This window comes from Mytilus galloprovincialis, chromosome 3 (assembly GCF_965363235.1).
Source record: "Mytilus galloprovincialis chromosome 3, xbMytGall1.hap1.1, whole genome shotgun sequence".
Classification (NCBI taxonomy): domain Eukaryota; kingdom Metazoa; phylum Mollusca; class Bivalvia; order Mytilida; family Mytilidae; genus Mytilus; species Mytilus galloprovincialis.
Genome location: NC_134840.1, coordinates 12799972 through 12817285, shown reverse-complemented (window position 1 = coordinate 12817285; position 17314 = coordinate 12799972). Strand labels below are relative to the sequence as shown.

Sequence of the window (17314 nt, the reverse complement as noted above, 5' to 3'; positions counted from 1 at the left end):
GATGATTTCGTAATGCTAGTCATGTTTACTGTCGAATAATGACACTATTCTTTCATTTTAACTGTGGAGCGAATCATTAGTATTGTATATGGGGTGCATTTTCACTGTATAATTATTATTTTTTTATCTATTACAGCTCATTTCTTTAAGCATGTAGAGCAAGACTTTAGTTGATTTGCTTGCCTTTTTTATTGGATAATCATTATGATAACACCCAATTTAATTCAAATATTAAAAATACAGGTTAAACTATGCCTATTCATATTGTTTAAAAATGTCAATCTTATTTACAAAGTTTGTATAAACAATTATACAAACAAAGCAAGCAAGCCAACCAAAGTTTTGCTTTACATGCATTAGGAAATTAGCTGTAAAGCCTTAATTTAGCCGACTTGCTCAAATAATAGATAAAGTAAGAGAAAGATTTGATAAAATTTAACTTACGGATAATAGTTTGGTTTTAAAACACTCTACTAAATTCAATAGAAATAACATTTATTTCAAATGTATTCCATTTAGTTTCTTATAAAGCGTATAGAGATCTTTATCCTTATTTTTTTTATCCATTTCCATGACACTTCACCACTAATTACGTACATCTTGATATATATTGCACCTTTGTTTTCCCGTTTAAAAGGTTTTACACTGGAGCCCTTTATAACTTGCTGTTCGGTGTGAGCCAAGACTCCATGTTGAAGACCGTATTTTGACGTATAATGGTCTACTTTTATAAATTGTGACTCGGATGGAGAGTTGTCTCATTGTCACATACGACATCTATATGGCTCAAAAACGAAACGAGACGGGATAAAAAGGGATGAAAAAATCTACGCTACTTTTTTAATATATTTATAATGGGCTTTATATGAGTCAAAATAGAGTAAAATAGTGGGTCGCATTTGGGTATAAGCGTCACGCCGGATTGCCGATTTTTTGCAAGCGTGACAGGTGAAAGTCAAATGATTGTGTAGAGAAAAAATCAGGAAATGAAGTCTAGCGGGACACGGATAATTAAAAAAAATTAGAACTGCATAGTATAAGCGGGATACGGGAATCTGACAAAACAATAAGCGGAATACGGGAATCTGCCAAAACAGTAAGCGGGATCCGGGATCAGAACCCCCCAATGAGACACCAGAAAAAGATATTTTTGTATATTCATCCTATTGTTACAGTCATGCCTTCAATAACAAAAGTATCCGATGCATGCATTTTTTCATATTTTTGGTCCCTTTTTCAATTTTGTGGGGTCCAAATTTATAGACAAAAGTCCTTTAATATAGATATTTGGAATTCGTTGACATGCTGAATCTGACCATGTATCAAGTTTGGGGATTTTTTGCCTAGTTGCTGAAATAGCCCACATAGAGTTCCAAAGGGTCTAAAATCAACAAAAATGAATTGTAGCATGCATTTCGTGTACAATAACCCAAATGTGCATGGTTTTACCTCTGTGGTAGTATCCATTCGCGGATCTAGAATTTTTCATAAGTAGGGGCCCACTGACTGCTTAAGAGGGCCCGCTGCTGTCACGCTCCAGTGATTCACTATATAAGTTAAAATCAAGGAGAAACGTAATCTGAAGAATACAATATGACATTTTGAGAATCGCTTTTGTTACAAGTTTGAAAAGCTATATATTTGATGAAGAATGAATGAGGAGTTTGTATTTCAATTGGAAAATACATGTATCATAAATCCTAAAGTCATCAACTAAGTTTTTTTTTCATTTGTTGCAAGTGCATTTATCACATAATTTTACAATAAAAATTCCTCGCATCTTTGAAAATTCTACATTAATAATGACTGCACTAACAGTGATAATTCATCGCATCTATAGTTAAAATGGATCGCTTTCAATAATCGATATGCTATATTATGATGCACTTATTTGAAGTTTAATGCTATGTTTGTATATTATAAAGACATATCACAATGAAAATATGTTAAAACTTAACTTAAAATCCTTTAACTTGATATTTTCAAAACGTAAACAAACACAGTTTTCCCATGATCCTTTATTCTACAATAGACATACCCGCATATAACAGTAAAAATGAACTAGCTGGATTCGCACTTTATATACACTGAGTATTGTATTAAAAAAAAATTTATATAATCGAAATTAGCAGATTTACCAAGACCCAGAACTACAGTCACGATGATAAGAAATCGTTGGAAATCGTGACCATATGAGGCAACGCGACTTTAAAATGCACTACCAAATCATGAAGCCGAAATATGACATTATTTGACCATTTCATAAAATCTAAATTTGTATGGTCAAAAAACATGTTTTTGTAGTAACTACAAATATCAAACTCTACTGTCTCATGACTGTAAAATATATTTACTTTCAGCAATTCCAAAAACTGAAAAACGAAAAATTCAGTCATTTAAAACGTTTAAAATGAAATAAAAATGCAAAGTTATATGTCATACGCCTGGCATAGCTATATACGCTTTTCTTTACTTCTTCGTCGATTTATTCTTTTCTCGACCTGTTTTTCAAATTTATTTAATCAAAGTATGGTTCCATATCTAATTTCTTCATTTGATTAAATTAAATTTTCTAGCTACTTATAAATTTCCTAATAAAAGTTCTTTCTGTTTTTGTTTCTTTTCCAAATTTTATTATTTATTATAACCTCATTGCTTTGATTTTTTTTTATCATAGTTTATGTGCTTGTGTGACATTTTAAAAGTGCTTTTGGTTTATATTCTGATAACGGATGCTTGTTTTTTTTTATAGTCGACTTTATAACTGAATTTAGTTACATATATCTATTAAGCGGATATTTTTACGGAATTTTGTATGCTTGATTCCAATTATTGTCATTTTGTATGTATGGGTTGCTAATACTATTTATTTGTTAAGTTGGAAGTGCGAGGTTTGCATGGTTTGGCTATAATTTCACTGTAAAATATGTTCAAACTTCCATTTTCTTTAGGAATGCCTATGCAAAGTCAGGACTATAACAGTTGTTTTTCAGTTGATTTTTTTTCGTTTGCACTGTACAGTGTTAGTGTTTTTCAGCTTTTTATGGACTTTTTTCTGTAGTACTGTTAAATTACTTTTTAATCCAGTCAATCGTGTTAATATGTAGAATATTGTTCAATTGACAAGCACCAGAAAACACGAAACACCGAACAACGGTTATTGCTTACCGTTTTTACTTACTTTATTATTAAGTTATGTATTTATATATCTCAGGTGGAACCTTAGACTTTATAAGATTTATTTGTGTTTATTTGTTAATATTTTGTTAATTTAGGATTTTGTTATAATAATTAAATGTTTTAAACGTCTAGATAGTCGATCCGGAACATAACACAGCATTGACTTTTATTGTACTCTTCTCGTTCGAGTTTAATTTAAAAACAATACGAAACTTAAATATAATTATTTGAAAGGAGAGTCTTTATTTGAAATAACAATACAAAACAAAGACTTGCTGAGTGCTGAATAGTGAAACAATGAATACTTAACAACAGAAACTAAATACACAACAAAAAAGAAAATGGCGAACGCATCAGAAATACAAAAGTTATATTAATGGTTTTTTAAGCAGTATACAGAAATGGTATGTATTATTTTTTCACAATTTTATTCAATTTAAATGTTCAAAAGCAAAAACGCTCTAAATTTAATGTTATGCATATGAGTATGTTTTGATTGTGACACTTCTAAAATATGTCCCTGTTATTAAGCATTATATTCTACATAAGAATAGATTGGAAAACATTTTTGGAAATATTGAAACAAGAAGTATCACAAATTTTATTTTTTTTAAGCCAACACGAATCTCGCCGTATTATACCGTTCGCCACCATTAAAAAAAAGTAATCCTGGTATATGACGCCTCTGGGTGCGGGAATTTCTCGCTAAATTGAAGACCTGTTGGTGACCCTCTGCTGTTGTTTTTTATTTGGTCGGGTTGTTGTCTCTTTGACACATTCCCCATTTCCATTCTCAATTTTATAGAACACATGGTCTCCGTGGCAATTGTGCATATATTCGTCTACGATATATCCATTAGTATGTGTAAAACATGAGGCGTAGCCAAACTCGACAAAATAAAATTAGGCACATTCTTCGAGTTGTGCAGTATCAAAGCCAATCTCGACAAAATAAAATTAGGCGTAGTCTTTGAGTTGTGTAGTATCAAAGAAACTTGCTAGCTTAATTTTATTCTGGTGTTGGCATGAATGTCAATTATATGGTAATTTTAATAAATTTTATTGTTGACAAAACTTTAAATTTTTCGAAAAACTAAGGATTTTATTTTCCCAGGAATAGATTACCTTAGCCGTATTGGCACAACTTTTTGGAATTTTGGGTCATCAATGCTCCTCAACTTTGTACTTTTTTTGGCCTTATAACTATTTTGATCTGATGAGTCTTATGTTAACGCGCGTCTGGCGTATTAAATTATAATCCTGGTACCTTTGATAACTATTTATTTTTCATTCTGGAATCATCAGAATATGCTCTACATGCAAGTTATTGTTTAGATTATATAAATTTACAACATGTATCTATATACATATATGTAAACGCCGGAAGACTGTGTGTTGACCTCTAGATGTTCTTTTTGTCGATGGGTTGATGTATATCGTTGTCAAAACGTTAAACTGGTCAATCATTCGGCATTATATAATAGTCTTTTATCCAAGTAAAATAAGACACAGTATAATTCTAACAATGTCACCATTTTTACTGTAAGCTCAACATAGAAATATTGTGAAAACATTCATTTTGATAGAGGTATCGTGTATGATCATGTATACATACTCTGACAGTAGCATCCAATAAGTTTCAACATACTTTCATTGTACATGCTAACTGAGAAAACTTTGATCTTATTCCAGTTATCAAATTCAAAGTGAACTATCATTCTGTGATTCACAATGAACGATAAAATTGGAAATTTAATTATTTGAATTTTCTCCCCCATTACAATTTGCCATTATCTGCTCAATATTTGATTGTAAATGTAAATACAAGCTATTGACAAATAGTTGTCAAATTCCAGGTCTCTCGTGATTATTAAAAGAAAAACAAATAGTGTTTGACATAAAAAGTTTGTCTGGATTTTGAAATACTATGGTTTAATGTAATAAATAGAAAAACATCTGTATTTGTAAAACACTACATTTTATCTTCATGTGCTGACAATTTAAACACGGTAAGTGAATTATATAATGTCAAAATACTTTTAAACAAAAAACAAAAAATTAGAGTACATAAAAAAGAATAGAATAAAAAAAGAAAAACGGCACACATCTCGCAAATATTTAAAATTCTAAATACATAAGTCCAGTATTCATTAACGTCGGAAAGGCAGAGATGTTTTAAGAAACATCTTGAGATTGTATGGCAGCTTAACCACATTACTAATTCTTTCTAAAAAAAGTTGATTCCGGTATTGTCTTTCAAAAACGAGAAACTGGTATCGTGTTAAAGGTTTGATTCATTAGTCGAACAGACATATATATTAATATATTCATAAGATACGGATCACAAATTGCCTCAAAACGTTGAGAGTCATGAATTTTAAATAATTTTAATTTTTAAATACATGTCAAGAGACGCGTTGTGTTTGATACGGGTGTTAATTGTAAACCCACACTCTTATACTAACCTAAACATGTCCTTTTGACATCTTTTAGTCACATCTACAGAAAATCCTACAGAGAACGGCATGTTAGTTATGTTTCTGTCATAATATATACCAATCTTACCAAATATACCAAACTATACATTGAATTTTACTTGTGTCATAATATCTGACCATCAAACCAAAAAAACTATACATTGAATTTTACTTGTGTCATAATATCTGACCATCAAACCAAACTATACAAGTCATTGAATTTAACTTGTTTTGCAGACGGGTTACGTCCACAGAGGACGGCATGCTAGTTATGTTTCTTTCATAATATCTGGCCTTTATACCAAACTTTACATTGAATTTGACTTGTTTTATTCCAGACGGATCTCGTTCACAGAGGACGGCTCTATAAGTATTTTTATTTAACTTTCAGACAAGTTACGCCTACAGAGGACGATATGAAAGAGATGTTGCTGCCATACCGGGACCGTATACCAAACCATTACCCAAAACAATAAATGTAGGTATAGAACTGGTTTCATAAATACATGATTTGTTAAAGATCAATGTTACATTTTTTTTATAACATTTTTTTTTAATTGAACGTATGTCTAAAAGTGTAACATTAATTATATCTGAGAGATATGGGAAAAAAACTACATCATATGTATATTATTCTATATATATATATATATATAATCCCCACCCCTTTTATTCAGATGCAGTTAATTGATAAAAACTTTTCATTAAAAAAGAAAAAGACCACAAGAGTTACCTATACCAGCTAGTTTCTTTATCTGTTTTTTTCCCAAATTCATTTTAGGATTTAACACATTTTTTTCTAGATGATATTCATGTGTAAACTTGGGAGATTCACTCCTAAACGGAATATAAAGTCCGAACTTTTGTGTGTTAGCGACCCAGTATATACATATATCATTTATAATATATTGTTCGACATACTGATGTACCCATATTTTGACTATTTTATTTATTGTGTCTGTTTATTTAACGCATCAATGTAAAAATATCGGAAATTGATGAGACTGTCATTAAAGTGAGAGGGTTAGCGCTATAGAACCAGGTTTAATCCACCATTTTCTACATTTGAAAATGCCTGTACCAAGTCAGGAATATGACAGTTCTTGTCCATTCGTTTTTGATGCGTTTTGTTATTTGATTTTGCCATGTGATTATGGACTTTCCCAATTGATCTTCCTCTAAGTTCAGTATTTTTGTGATTTTACTTTTTTCGTATACTTTGTTAAAATCTGTTGTTCGATATGAAATCGTAATATGAAGACACCCATGTATTCACACAAGTAGTGCTATAGACGTCTTTAATGTAGAACACTAGCTAGTTAATTTAAGTTTTGGCATTTTGAACTCTCGTGTGAATAGAATAGTTGTCCAGCATTTTATGGCTCTGTATGGATATGTGATCCTAGTTATTAGTAGAATGATCATAATTAATCCACAGGCACATACCGCTAAAGATGTATTTAATGTTCCTAATGAACCGGCTGTTATCTTAGACAAAAACATGTACCATACAAATGAACAATTCGAGGATGGTTATCCTCAAGACAAAGTATATCAACATACTGGAAATGAGGTAGGTATCTGTGCGGAATTAAGACAGAGTTATAATTCGGAAGAAGAAACACATTCATTTTCTTCCGATCTAGTATTCTTGTTTCCGCACATAAAACATCGATCAATCGAATTCAAACTTTTCACCTTTTTTGTTATTTGGCATTACGCAACCTTGCTCATAACGTGACCAAAGACTCATATGGCCAGGTTGCAATACTTGTAGTTTGTAATTTGAAAAGCGATAAGAAATTTCACTTTTATACTATTTGCTATGTTCTTCGAAGAACATAATTGAATGCTAATAGCTATAGGGAAAGACATATTCCCTGATTAGTATATAAAAAACACTATTATCCCCCAAAAAGAATTAGATTTATTCAATTCTGACATGAACATTTACTGTGGATAAACAAGAAGTTTAGGCAGTTAAAATGCTCTGGTTTGAAAGATACAGCAGTAAATTCCACAAAATTGTTGTCATCTATTGAGAGTTATGATGAAATAGAATTAGGTCTCTAAAAACGTCTCCATGTAGTTATACACCTGTATCTCGTCAATGTATGTCGAATGCCTCACTGTGACTTTTCGATGAAGAACAGCAATACAAGCACTGTTCCTTTGCTGTGCATATATACTAATTTTGTGGGATAAATGAATACCTGACATCCTTTCTTTCTTTTAGATTTATTCTAGAAAGTCTGAAGGCTACAATGGGAAACTCTAGGAGTTGAGCAAATAAAACCTATGACATAGGTGTCCTGCCAAAGTTTTATTTGGTACAATTACGAAGTTTTATTATCCGAAATATCTGCAAAATTATCCAAATACTAGTAGATTGTATGTTTACACATAATGAAATAATACAACAGAACAGTTGTAATGTATTCACAAATGACAAAATCAAACTATTTTTTCAATAAAATACAGGGTTACATACTTATTTTAAGAATATAAAAATATACTGTTTTATTTATGTTACAGGCAACTTATCTAGACAAGAAGCAAATAGACTATAAGAAGGACATTCCGTTCTACAAAGACATTAAAACCGGACCATCATATATAAAACCTCGTGAACCAATATCTTTCCGCGAGAAGGTAAGCTACCGGAACCAAGAGGAATGGGAGAGAACAAAACCCCCCGGACAGTACACAAAGGAAGGCGACTTCATTAAAGAAAGCATTAAAAAAGCCCGACAAGAACGAATGGCAAAAGAAAAGGAACTGATTAGTAGGAGAGAAAATTATAACTCAAAAGGACCGCTTATGTCAACCCGTGCTGATCCTCCGCTAAAAGATGGATATGATACAAACGCAAAAGATGATTTTGATGTTCCCAAAGAACCTGCTATAGTTTTGGATAAAGGTTATCCAGATATGTCGACCAAATTTGGAGATGGGGGGTTTTACAATGACTCAGGTATACCAAGCGACATGATTGGAAGCATGAGTCCACGGAAAGGGATGGTCGGCAAAAGCTTTGGAAAACTCGAGGTTGCAGACGAGATTGCGATCATGTTACAAAGAAAGGGAGCCGGTGTGAAGGTGAGAGTAATGATAATCGTAACATTATTTTCAAATAACTTGTAGTCGGTTATTTTCTAAACTAGTGACACAAATATATACACAAAAGTATATCCTCTTTCAACAGCCTTGTCCAGTTTATGATGACGAAAGAAATGCATGATTATATAGCTCAATATAATATGTGGAATACATTACCAATAATAAGTTTCAATCATTGCAAAATGAACAGTCCTTTCCTCATTAAACAAATACGAATGTTTTATAAATTAATACATCATTTTAAACACATTTATATACCTTTAGCAAAACTTTTAGGAGTTTTGGTCAATGCTCTTCAACTTCGTACTTAAAGGTTTGTTTTTTTTTTTTTTTTTTTTTTTTTTTATTCGAGCGTCACTGATGAGTCTTTTGTAGACGAAACGCGCGTCTGGCGTAAATGCAAAATTTATTCCTGGTATCTATGATGAGTTTGTTTATCTTTTCAAAAAGATTTGAATTTTGATATCCCATTTTTATAGAGGAATACAAGCAAACGAACACCCAATAATTATAAGGTTCAGGTTTCATAAAACAAACTAGCAAATACAATATTTAGCAATTTAATTTTGAAATCTAATTTACCATTTTAAGGACCAAGAAGATCCAAAATCTGCAGGGGGTCCAGCCTCAGCGATCAGAATAGACGACTTAAAAGATGATTTTCTGATATGTGAAAATTGTAAAAGGGAATATGACGAGAAAACCCATATACCAAGAGTATTGCCTTGTCTTCATACATACTGTCAACGTTGCCTAGGTGATATTACACGCGACTGGACAGTTGCATGTCCAACCTGTAAATCTCAGCATCACATCCCTGGAGACAGTGTAGCTAACTTTCCGAAAGATAATACCAGACGCAGCCTTCGTGATTTCGTCCATCTAAAAAAGAAAGGACAGCGTGTTGCATGCAGAGATTGTCCTGATTCAGGTGTTGCTGCTTTCTTTTGTAAGGACTGCTACTCTTTTATGTGTCATGAATGCCGTAAAGCTCATCTCCGAAACTTTATGTCTAGAAATCATAACATTGTTTTATTGGATCAAATTCAAAACTCTGGTATTGAACCGTTCCTACGAAATGAAACTTGTGACCGCCAAGGTCACGATGGGCAACCATTGGTCTACTTTTGTGTATCCAAGACATGCAACAAACCCGTTTGCAAAATGTGCACTGTCTTAGAACACCAGTCTGACAGAGGACATATGGTAAGGCGACTTGGAGATGCATATGAAGACCACAAAGAACAAGTAAGTAATTTGGTCAAACAAGTAGAAGATAAAATTACTCTTAGCAAAACAGTGATGATTGAAACGGAAGACGAGATGCGTAATTTAGATAAGAAACAGACCGACATTACCAAAGAAATAGACCATGAGATAGATGAAGGGGTTCACATGCTTGAAGTACGCAGAAGAGAACTCAAAGATACATTAAAAGAAAAATGTAAGAAAAAGAGAGGAGTATTGCAGTCACAAAGAGAAGGCTTGAAGTATAACCTGTCATTGATGTCATCTGCTAAGGAGTTTACAAGTCATATAATGACACACAGTATGCCTGCTGAGTTTGTCCTCCTAACAGACACGTTACGTAATCGTTTGGTCTTTTTAAGAGACAATCATATTGACAGCTGTCCATTAGAAAACTCATTTATAGCCTTTGATAAAGACAAAATGGGAGCAGCGTTTAAACAATACATCATTGATATGGGAAAGATAAGATCAACCGCCATTTTCCCTCCGAAGACATTGGTAGAGGCTATGGATGTTCCAGTTGAGAACGAGGCCGAAGTCTTGAAAGTGTTTCTCTATGACAGTAAAGGAACACCACAAAAAGATAGCTTCGATTGTGTATTGGTAGATATTAAAGATCCAAAGGGAAGAATGCACCCGGCGACAGTGGAAGATTCCAAAACCTTAGAAGGATGCTATAGGGTTTATTATACGGCAAACATGACTGGAGCACATATTGCCTACGTCAGAGTCCTTGGAAGACTTGTCAGAGAAGAAGGATTTCCATTCCTGTCCAAGTCTCCAGGTAATATTGATAAATTGATTTTATACTGGTAAATTAACACAATATAATATTCTTATGATTTTTTAGCAACTGCTGGGTCCTTTTGTTTAACTTTCAACTGTTTTGATTTGAGCACATTGAGTTTTATGTCGACGAAACGTGTCCAAATTAAAGGACTGCATCTTTTATAAGTTTTCATAACCACTAGGTCAATGCCACTGCTGGTGGACGTTTCACCAGCACAGTAGTTAACACTTTTGTGCCGACATAAAGTAGCAATGATAATTATGTTCGTTTCTGTAAATTAACTGTTTTAAAAAATGTTAAACTATTCGGATCAATAGGGTTTTTGTTCAAACCCAAAGGTGATTGTATTAGCCGTATATTTTCGGAATGTTTGGTGGTTTTTGTAATTGCTTTCAGTTTCAAATTTGATTTTAATCTCTCACTGTTTAAATTCTAACGCCATCGACGTCTTTTGTCGACTATACTTTCCTCTAGCGTACACAATTATTCGTCTGGTATGATCTTTGATGAGTTTTTATAACCACTGGGTCGATGCCATTGCTGGTTGACGTTTCTTCCATGTAGGTATCACCAGCCGAGTTGTAAGCACTTCTGTGCTGACTTGGAATATCATTAAAATGTTCATTTTTGAAAATATACTGTTTATAAAACGTTCAATTCTTTGAGTTTTTCTATACCCACTCATATATTACACAAGCCGTATTTTGCACAACTTTAAGGTTTTTTATGCTCTCCAATATCAAATATGGTTTAATCATCTAACTGCATGTTTCATAGTCATTGATGAACTGTATGTCAACGAAACTTTCATCTGGCGTATCAAATAATAGACCTGGTATCTTTGATGAAGGCCTTTGATGGCATAACCACATCAGTAGTCTACACTTCTGCATTGATCTGAAATATCATTGATATGTTCATTTTCTGTAACTTTACTGTTTATAAAATGCTAAATATTTGAAGCAATACGATTTGTCTACCCCATGACTTATATTGCCTTAACTGTATTTGGACACTATTTTAGAAATCTTATTTTTAAAGCGTGTTAACTTCGAATTTGGTTTGTCTTTCGAACATCACTCGTATTCACTAGTTAGTTTATTGTCGACGCAACGGGCATCTCACGAACTAAATTGCAGAACTATCATTGTATGAAGCATCTCGTGAATAATTTTAATGTTATTATGAGTAACTGTATGGTGATTCATATGCTGGGTGAAGTAAGGGTAACTTGTTTTCCCTCTTATAATATCAGCCATTAATCCTCGGTCTACTCTTGAGACTATTATTATCGCACTATTACAAAGCCATTTCGATACAGCATATAACAAATTTATTTATTTTACCTTTTGAAACAAACCTTTATCAATAAATAATTATTTTATTTTCAGGAGAGATTGATAAAAGATTCGGGGATATACTGTGTAAGTATTCAATATTCGTATGCCCAGATAAAGACGGTAAAACGTACGAATTTTGCAGCTTTCAATGCGCTTTACTGGTTTATACTTGATAAGCAGACTTTTTCAGTAAACGTCATCAGGAATCGTCAAAACCAGAAGAGTATAAATAATATCGTTTGGAAACAAACGAATTCAACAAATTCTAAAAGACATGTGCAAGGAAATGATAACATTTCATTTACAAATATCTTTTTACACAGTGTAGCGTTTGTTAATTGAAATTGCATCTATGCATGCCTATTTTCACACAGAACAGGGACTATACAAGTTAAGAATTGCAATTACGGGTCTTTTAACACAGCTGGGGCGCTAAGCTAATCTGAAGTACACTTACATACATGTCTCTGTACACCTTAAAAAAAACACAATCTGCCACAAAAATTTCTGTTTTTTCTTCTCTCTCTCTCAATTATTCTAATGAAATGAAGAATGCAAAAAAAAGTTAGGAATATACTACAGGTATATAGACATAAAATATGTTATCGTTACACTTAACACGTTCCAATACACAAAATCTGTTATCGTTATACTTGACACGTTTATATAAGTACATGAAAACTGTAAACGTTATACTTGACACAATTATAGACTTCATATCTTCTATCGTTGCACTCATGGTAATTCATTTTCATTTTTGAACAGGTCCTGGTTTCCTGTTTGATTCCAGTACAGCTCATTCCGAACGAGAAGTTAGTGGTAATGGACGAATGTTGAAATCTGACATCACAACGCTGAAAAAGAATACAACCCGCCATGTTAAAAAGTTTAAAGGTAAATGTATGTAGCGTCTATGTGATGCATGTTTATGTGTTACTGTAAATGTTTTACTTCTAGAAAGACTTAATTAGATTTGGTTCTTATTTCGTCTAGTGTCCAACTAGTGTCTCTTAATGAGAATAATTGCAATGAATTGACAAAATACAGCTATAATTGGTTAACGTACTCTCAAGCATATCGTATATTGGTTTCCGAGATTTCGTATTCAGTCTTCCTGGAAAGGTGTTGTTTAGAAGGGATTTGAACTCGGGTGTCTTTTTCGGAGGCGCTTGACATTATAATTATTCGTTTATATGTGGATTTTTTTTCTAAATTTTCAATGAACATATGTACATGTATTCGTATTTAAAGTATTTATCAATTCACGACAATGCTATAATAATCTAACAACACAAAACAAACTCTTAATAGATCAAATGTACTGTAAATGTCAAATTTAACCATTTCGAATGTAAGGTATACAATTCCCTGTACCAAGTCAGGTGTCCATTCGTTTGATGTGTTTTATGATTTGACTTTGCCATTTGATAAGGGACTTTCCGTTTTGAATTTTACTCGGAGTTCAGTATTTTTGTGATTATACTTTTTTCCATTCATTTTTTAGACATTTGTTCCAGTTTAAATCCAATTGAAAGGTGTATCTTCCTCTGACAAACATTGTTAACACACTTCGACAAAATCAAATTTGTTATAAAAAGATATATGTGGATCAAATTCATTCACAGAAAATGATGATGGTCAATGCATGTGACGGAAACATTGTTTGATCTTTGAAGCAAAAACTGCCAAAATGCAGCAAAAATATAGTCAATATTTGGAGACGTTTTTAGAATTCGTTTAATACGTTAACTCTTAAGAATCATGGTATATATTGTACATGCTAATTTACTCAAGAGTTAAAAAAATCCATTGTGTTCAACACCACGTTGGTTATGGTATACAGTTAATTATTATTAGTGAACGAGGATTTTTTTTCTGCTGAATTGTTTACCAGATTTTAGAAAACATATTTGTTCAATAAATACCTTGATTGTCTGTTTAGAATCGGCAATAAACATAGAAAGCTTTGTCGATCGCGTCTCCACATACAATTTACATTTAGATATGATGATAAATACATGTTTCTCGTTACAGCAGGGAAGGCGTTCCCGTGGGACGACCCTTCTCAGGATACTGGTAGGACAGAAAAGGGGAAACTTTTAGATGAAAGTGACGCAAAGAAGCTACGTAAATATTGTGGAGTAATTGGAACACGGCCATTTAGAGACACGGGTCGTTATTATTATGAGGCGATGATTTCTTTTCGTATACATGTCAATCTGGTTAGAAATGCATTAATATTTGAAGTTGGTCTCGGCCGTTGGGATAGTATCCATGCAAGCTTTTACGTTGGTGCACAGTCATATGCATGGTCGTTTTCAGCAGAAAGATGTAACGAGCATAAACAACTTTGTCACAAATTTCGCCATAAGAGGACGCTTTTGTTGCATTCTCCATTATCCTCCGACACTGCTGGTACTGTGATGACGATGACATACGGGTTCTTGGTGGATGTTGACAATCGTCAGTGGTCTATAATTGACAATCTCAGCCAGAAGATTCTGTATAGTTTCAGAAATCTTGACTTCAGCGAACCACTCTGGCCTGTATTTGGTACTTATAACCCATATTCTGCACATGTAGAGATGCATCTAAAATCAGGTAGCTCTGTTGGTAAAATACCTGCAATTGCTACATTGATATAACATTAGTAAAAAACGTTCACTTCATTATTCTCCTTTCCAGTCACGTGTCTCTTTATAGTTCTTGATATCTATGATACTTAAAATATATATTATAGTTTGTAAATATAGTATACGATTATGAATAAATAGTTTTGTATTTATGATGACTACAGTAAATAATAAATGTTTTTTTAAGTTGCAAACTTTGGAAACAAACAATAAGTAAATAGGACAATGGTTATGAAAGGGAAAAAAATGTGATACGGTCACTTGTCGTCACTATATATTTTGAAAATCGTTAGAAAGAGAATGTCTATATTTTTAAATTAACTGTTTACACAATTTTGAATTTTTTGAAATACTAAGGCTTTTCTACCTCAGTCATAGATTAACTTAGCTGTATTTGGAAAAAACTTTTAGGAATTTTGGATCTCTATTCTCTTCAACTTCGTACTTTATTTGGCTTTTTTTTTTTTTTTTTTTTAACTTTTTTGGATTCGAGCGTCACTGATGAGTCTTTTGTAGACGAAACGCGCGTCTGGCGTATGTATAAAATTTAGTCCTTGTATCTATGATGAGTTTATTTACAACCACTGGGTCGATGCCACTGCTGGTAGAGATGTATTTCCCCGAGGGTATCACAAGCCCAGTGGTCAGCACTTTTGTGCTGACATGAATTATCATTGATATTGTAATATTTATAAATTAACTGTTTACAAAATTTTGAATTTTTTGAAATACTAAGGCTTTTCTACCTCAGGCATAGATTACCTTAGCTGTATTTGGAAACATTTTTCGGAATTTTGGATCTCTATGCTCTTCAACTTCGTACTTTATTTGGATTTTTTAAAAACTTTTTTGGATTCGAACGTCACTGATGAGTCTTTTGTAGACGAAACGCGTCTGGCGTATATATAAAATTTAGTCCTGGTATCTATGATGAGTTTATTAACAGGACCAGAAATGGTTAGGATGTTATGATCTGCTGGCTTTTTAGGCTAAACTTGTTTTTTTCTGAAAGACTTATTATATATAAATGACATGATTTATCAAGTGTATGTGTCCCTATGATTTTGAAACCATTATAGATAGGTAAAACTGTAAATAACAAAAATGATCAGCAGGGCTACTTCTACATATTAGTTAGAAGATACATATTAGTCTTAATTGTCAGTCGATTCTTCTTTTTGGAACTACTGCCCTTAAATGATGACTTTAACCACTTGTTATTGCCTTTGTTGAATCTATAGTAGATAAATGATTTCAAACTTGGAAACAGTCAAAATGATCAGCTAGATAAATGGAATAACAAATTGTTCAACAAAACAAAACTTCAGTAATTTTCTTAAATGAGGGTTTGCTCTTAAATGTTGATTTTTTTAAAAATTTATAGTAGAATAAAGAGAAGCAGAAAATATATCTGCAATACAAGATCATCAACAAAAAAGTGATTTAGTCATTGACTATATCGTTGTTGAGGATGCTAATATATCAAGGTGAGCTATACGCCCGCTTTAGAGCATTTGTTTGAATATCCGTAAACATGAATTCCTGCTTTCTTGGTGTTTAATAAAATAAGATTGTATTGCGCGAAAATAAATACTTGCATTATAATCGATCTAATGCCTACATTGCCAGTTTGATATTGATAAAAAAAATATATATATAAAAAAAAAGAAAAGAAAGAAATATACATACTTTTATGATACTTCACGCCCTTTCGTCGAACAAAAATTCCGTCACTTATGTCTCCGGTACTACTAAGCAGAGTGATGTTTGTGATATATTGTTAGCAGATTGATAGTAATGAGTTGTATCGTGTGCACACTTTTCTGATGTGTCGGACACATTATACATGTCTTCAGATTATTTGAATAAGAATGGGGACGAAGGTGGGTAACAGTAGTTTCCCGATACTATTTTAGTCTCATATATCGATAAAAAAAATAATTCAAGGTTTCAAATATGCATGAATCATCAACCATGTGAATTCACACTCCCGTCAAAATTTCACAATCGGGAATAGGACACAATCAGTAAAATAGCAGATTTTATTACTATACCTGTATCTTTAGAAGTTCTAAATGCTGCAAAAACATGTCGATGGTAAGATGGTTTTAGATGAGTCTGAAATATATCGTTTCAGTCTATCAATTCGTGATGGCGTTCGTAAAAATTGTGTAGCGTCGAAATTAGTTACCCTTCCTCAACTCTGTTAGGTCAGTTGTTGTGTAAGCAGCATATCAGTCAATCCCCTTGGTAAATTGATATGCAGTGAAAGAGGGTCTTCAGAAATACTGAGAAACTGTTTACTTGCGAGTGGTATCATCCATATGTGCATTTTAAAACCTTTAAAGAACGTCTGGATACTTTCAAATCTTCATCTTTATCAATCTCCGGAGATTGCATCTTTATATGAAATTAATTCTATGAAACCTTATGACTTTAAAACCCTTTATACCACCCTTCCCCATCACGGCCGACACTCGGCTAACCGAGAGATTGGTCGGTTAATCTATATTGAGTATGCGG

At 32.8% G+C, this 17314-nt stretch overlaps 1 protein-coding gene across 4 annotated transcripts; it reads left to right on the top strand.

Annotated features, from left to right (window-relative positions):
* Nucleotides 1–3448: 3448 nt before the first annotated feature.
* On the top strand, nt 3449–14958 carry LOC143067211 (E3 ubiquitin-protein ligase TRIM45-like). 4 transcript variants are annotated; one of them, XM_076240307.1, is made up of 8 exons: nt 3449–3584; nt 6049–6135; nt 7096–7230; nt 8193–8756; nt 9369–10812; nt 12210–12242; nt 12924–13052; nt 14193–14958. In XM_076240307.1, exons 1-8 carry the CDS (start codon nt 3582–3584, stop codon nt 14801–14803), a joined length of 3006 nt encoding a protein of 1001 aa, XP_076096422.1. In that variant the 5' UTR covers nt 3449–3581; the 3' UTR covers nt 14804–14958. The 4 variants fall into 4 exon arrangements, with proteins under 4 accessions (XP_076096422.1, XP_076096423.1, XP_076096425.1 ...); XM_076240310.1 differs by lacking the exon at nt 3449–3584 and adding an exon at nt 5091–5189 and having other exon boundaries at nt 14193–14957; XM_076240308.1 differs by lacking the exon at nt 7096–7230 and having other exon boundaries at nt 3450–3584; nt 14193–14957.
* Nucleotides 14959–17314: the final 2356 nt, after the last annotated feature.

Coding starts and splice junctions, on each gene's coding strand:
- LOC143067211 (XM_076240307.1), top strand. Junction 7,231..8,192: donor ATCAACATACTGGAAATGAG/GTAGGTATCTGT, acceptor TTTATGTTACAG/GCAACTTATCTAGACAAGAA. Junction 12,243..12,923: donor AAGATTCGGGGATATACTGT/GTAAGTATTCAA, acceptor ATTTTTGAACAG/GTCCTGGTTTCCTGTTTGAT.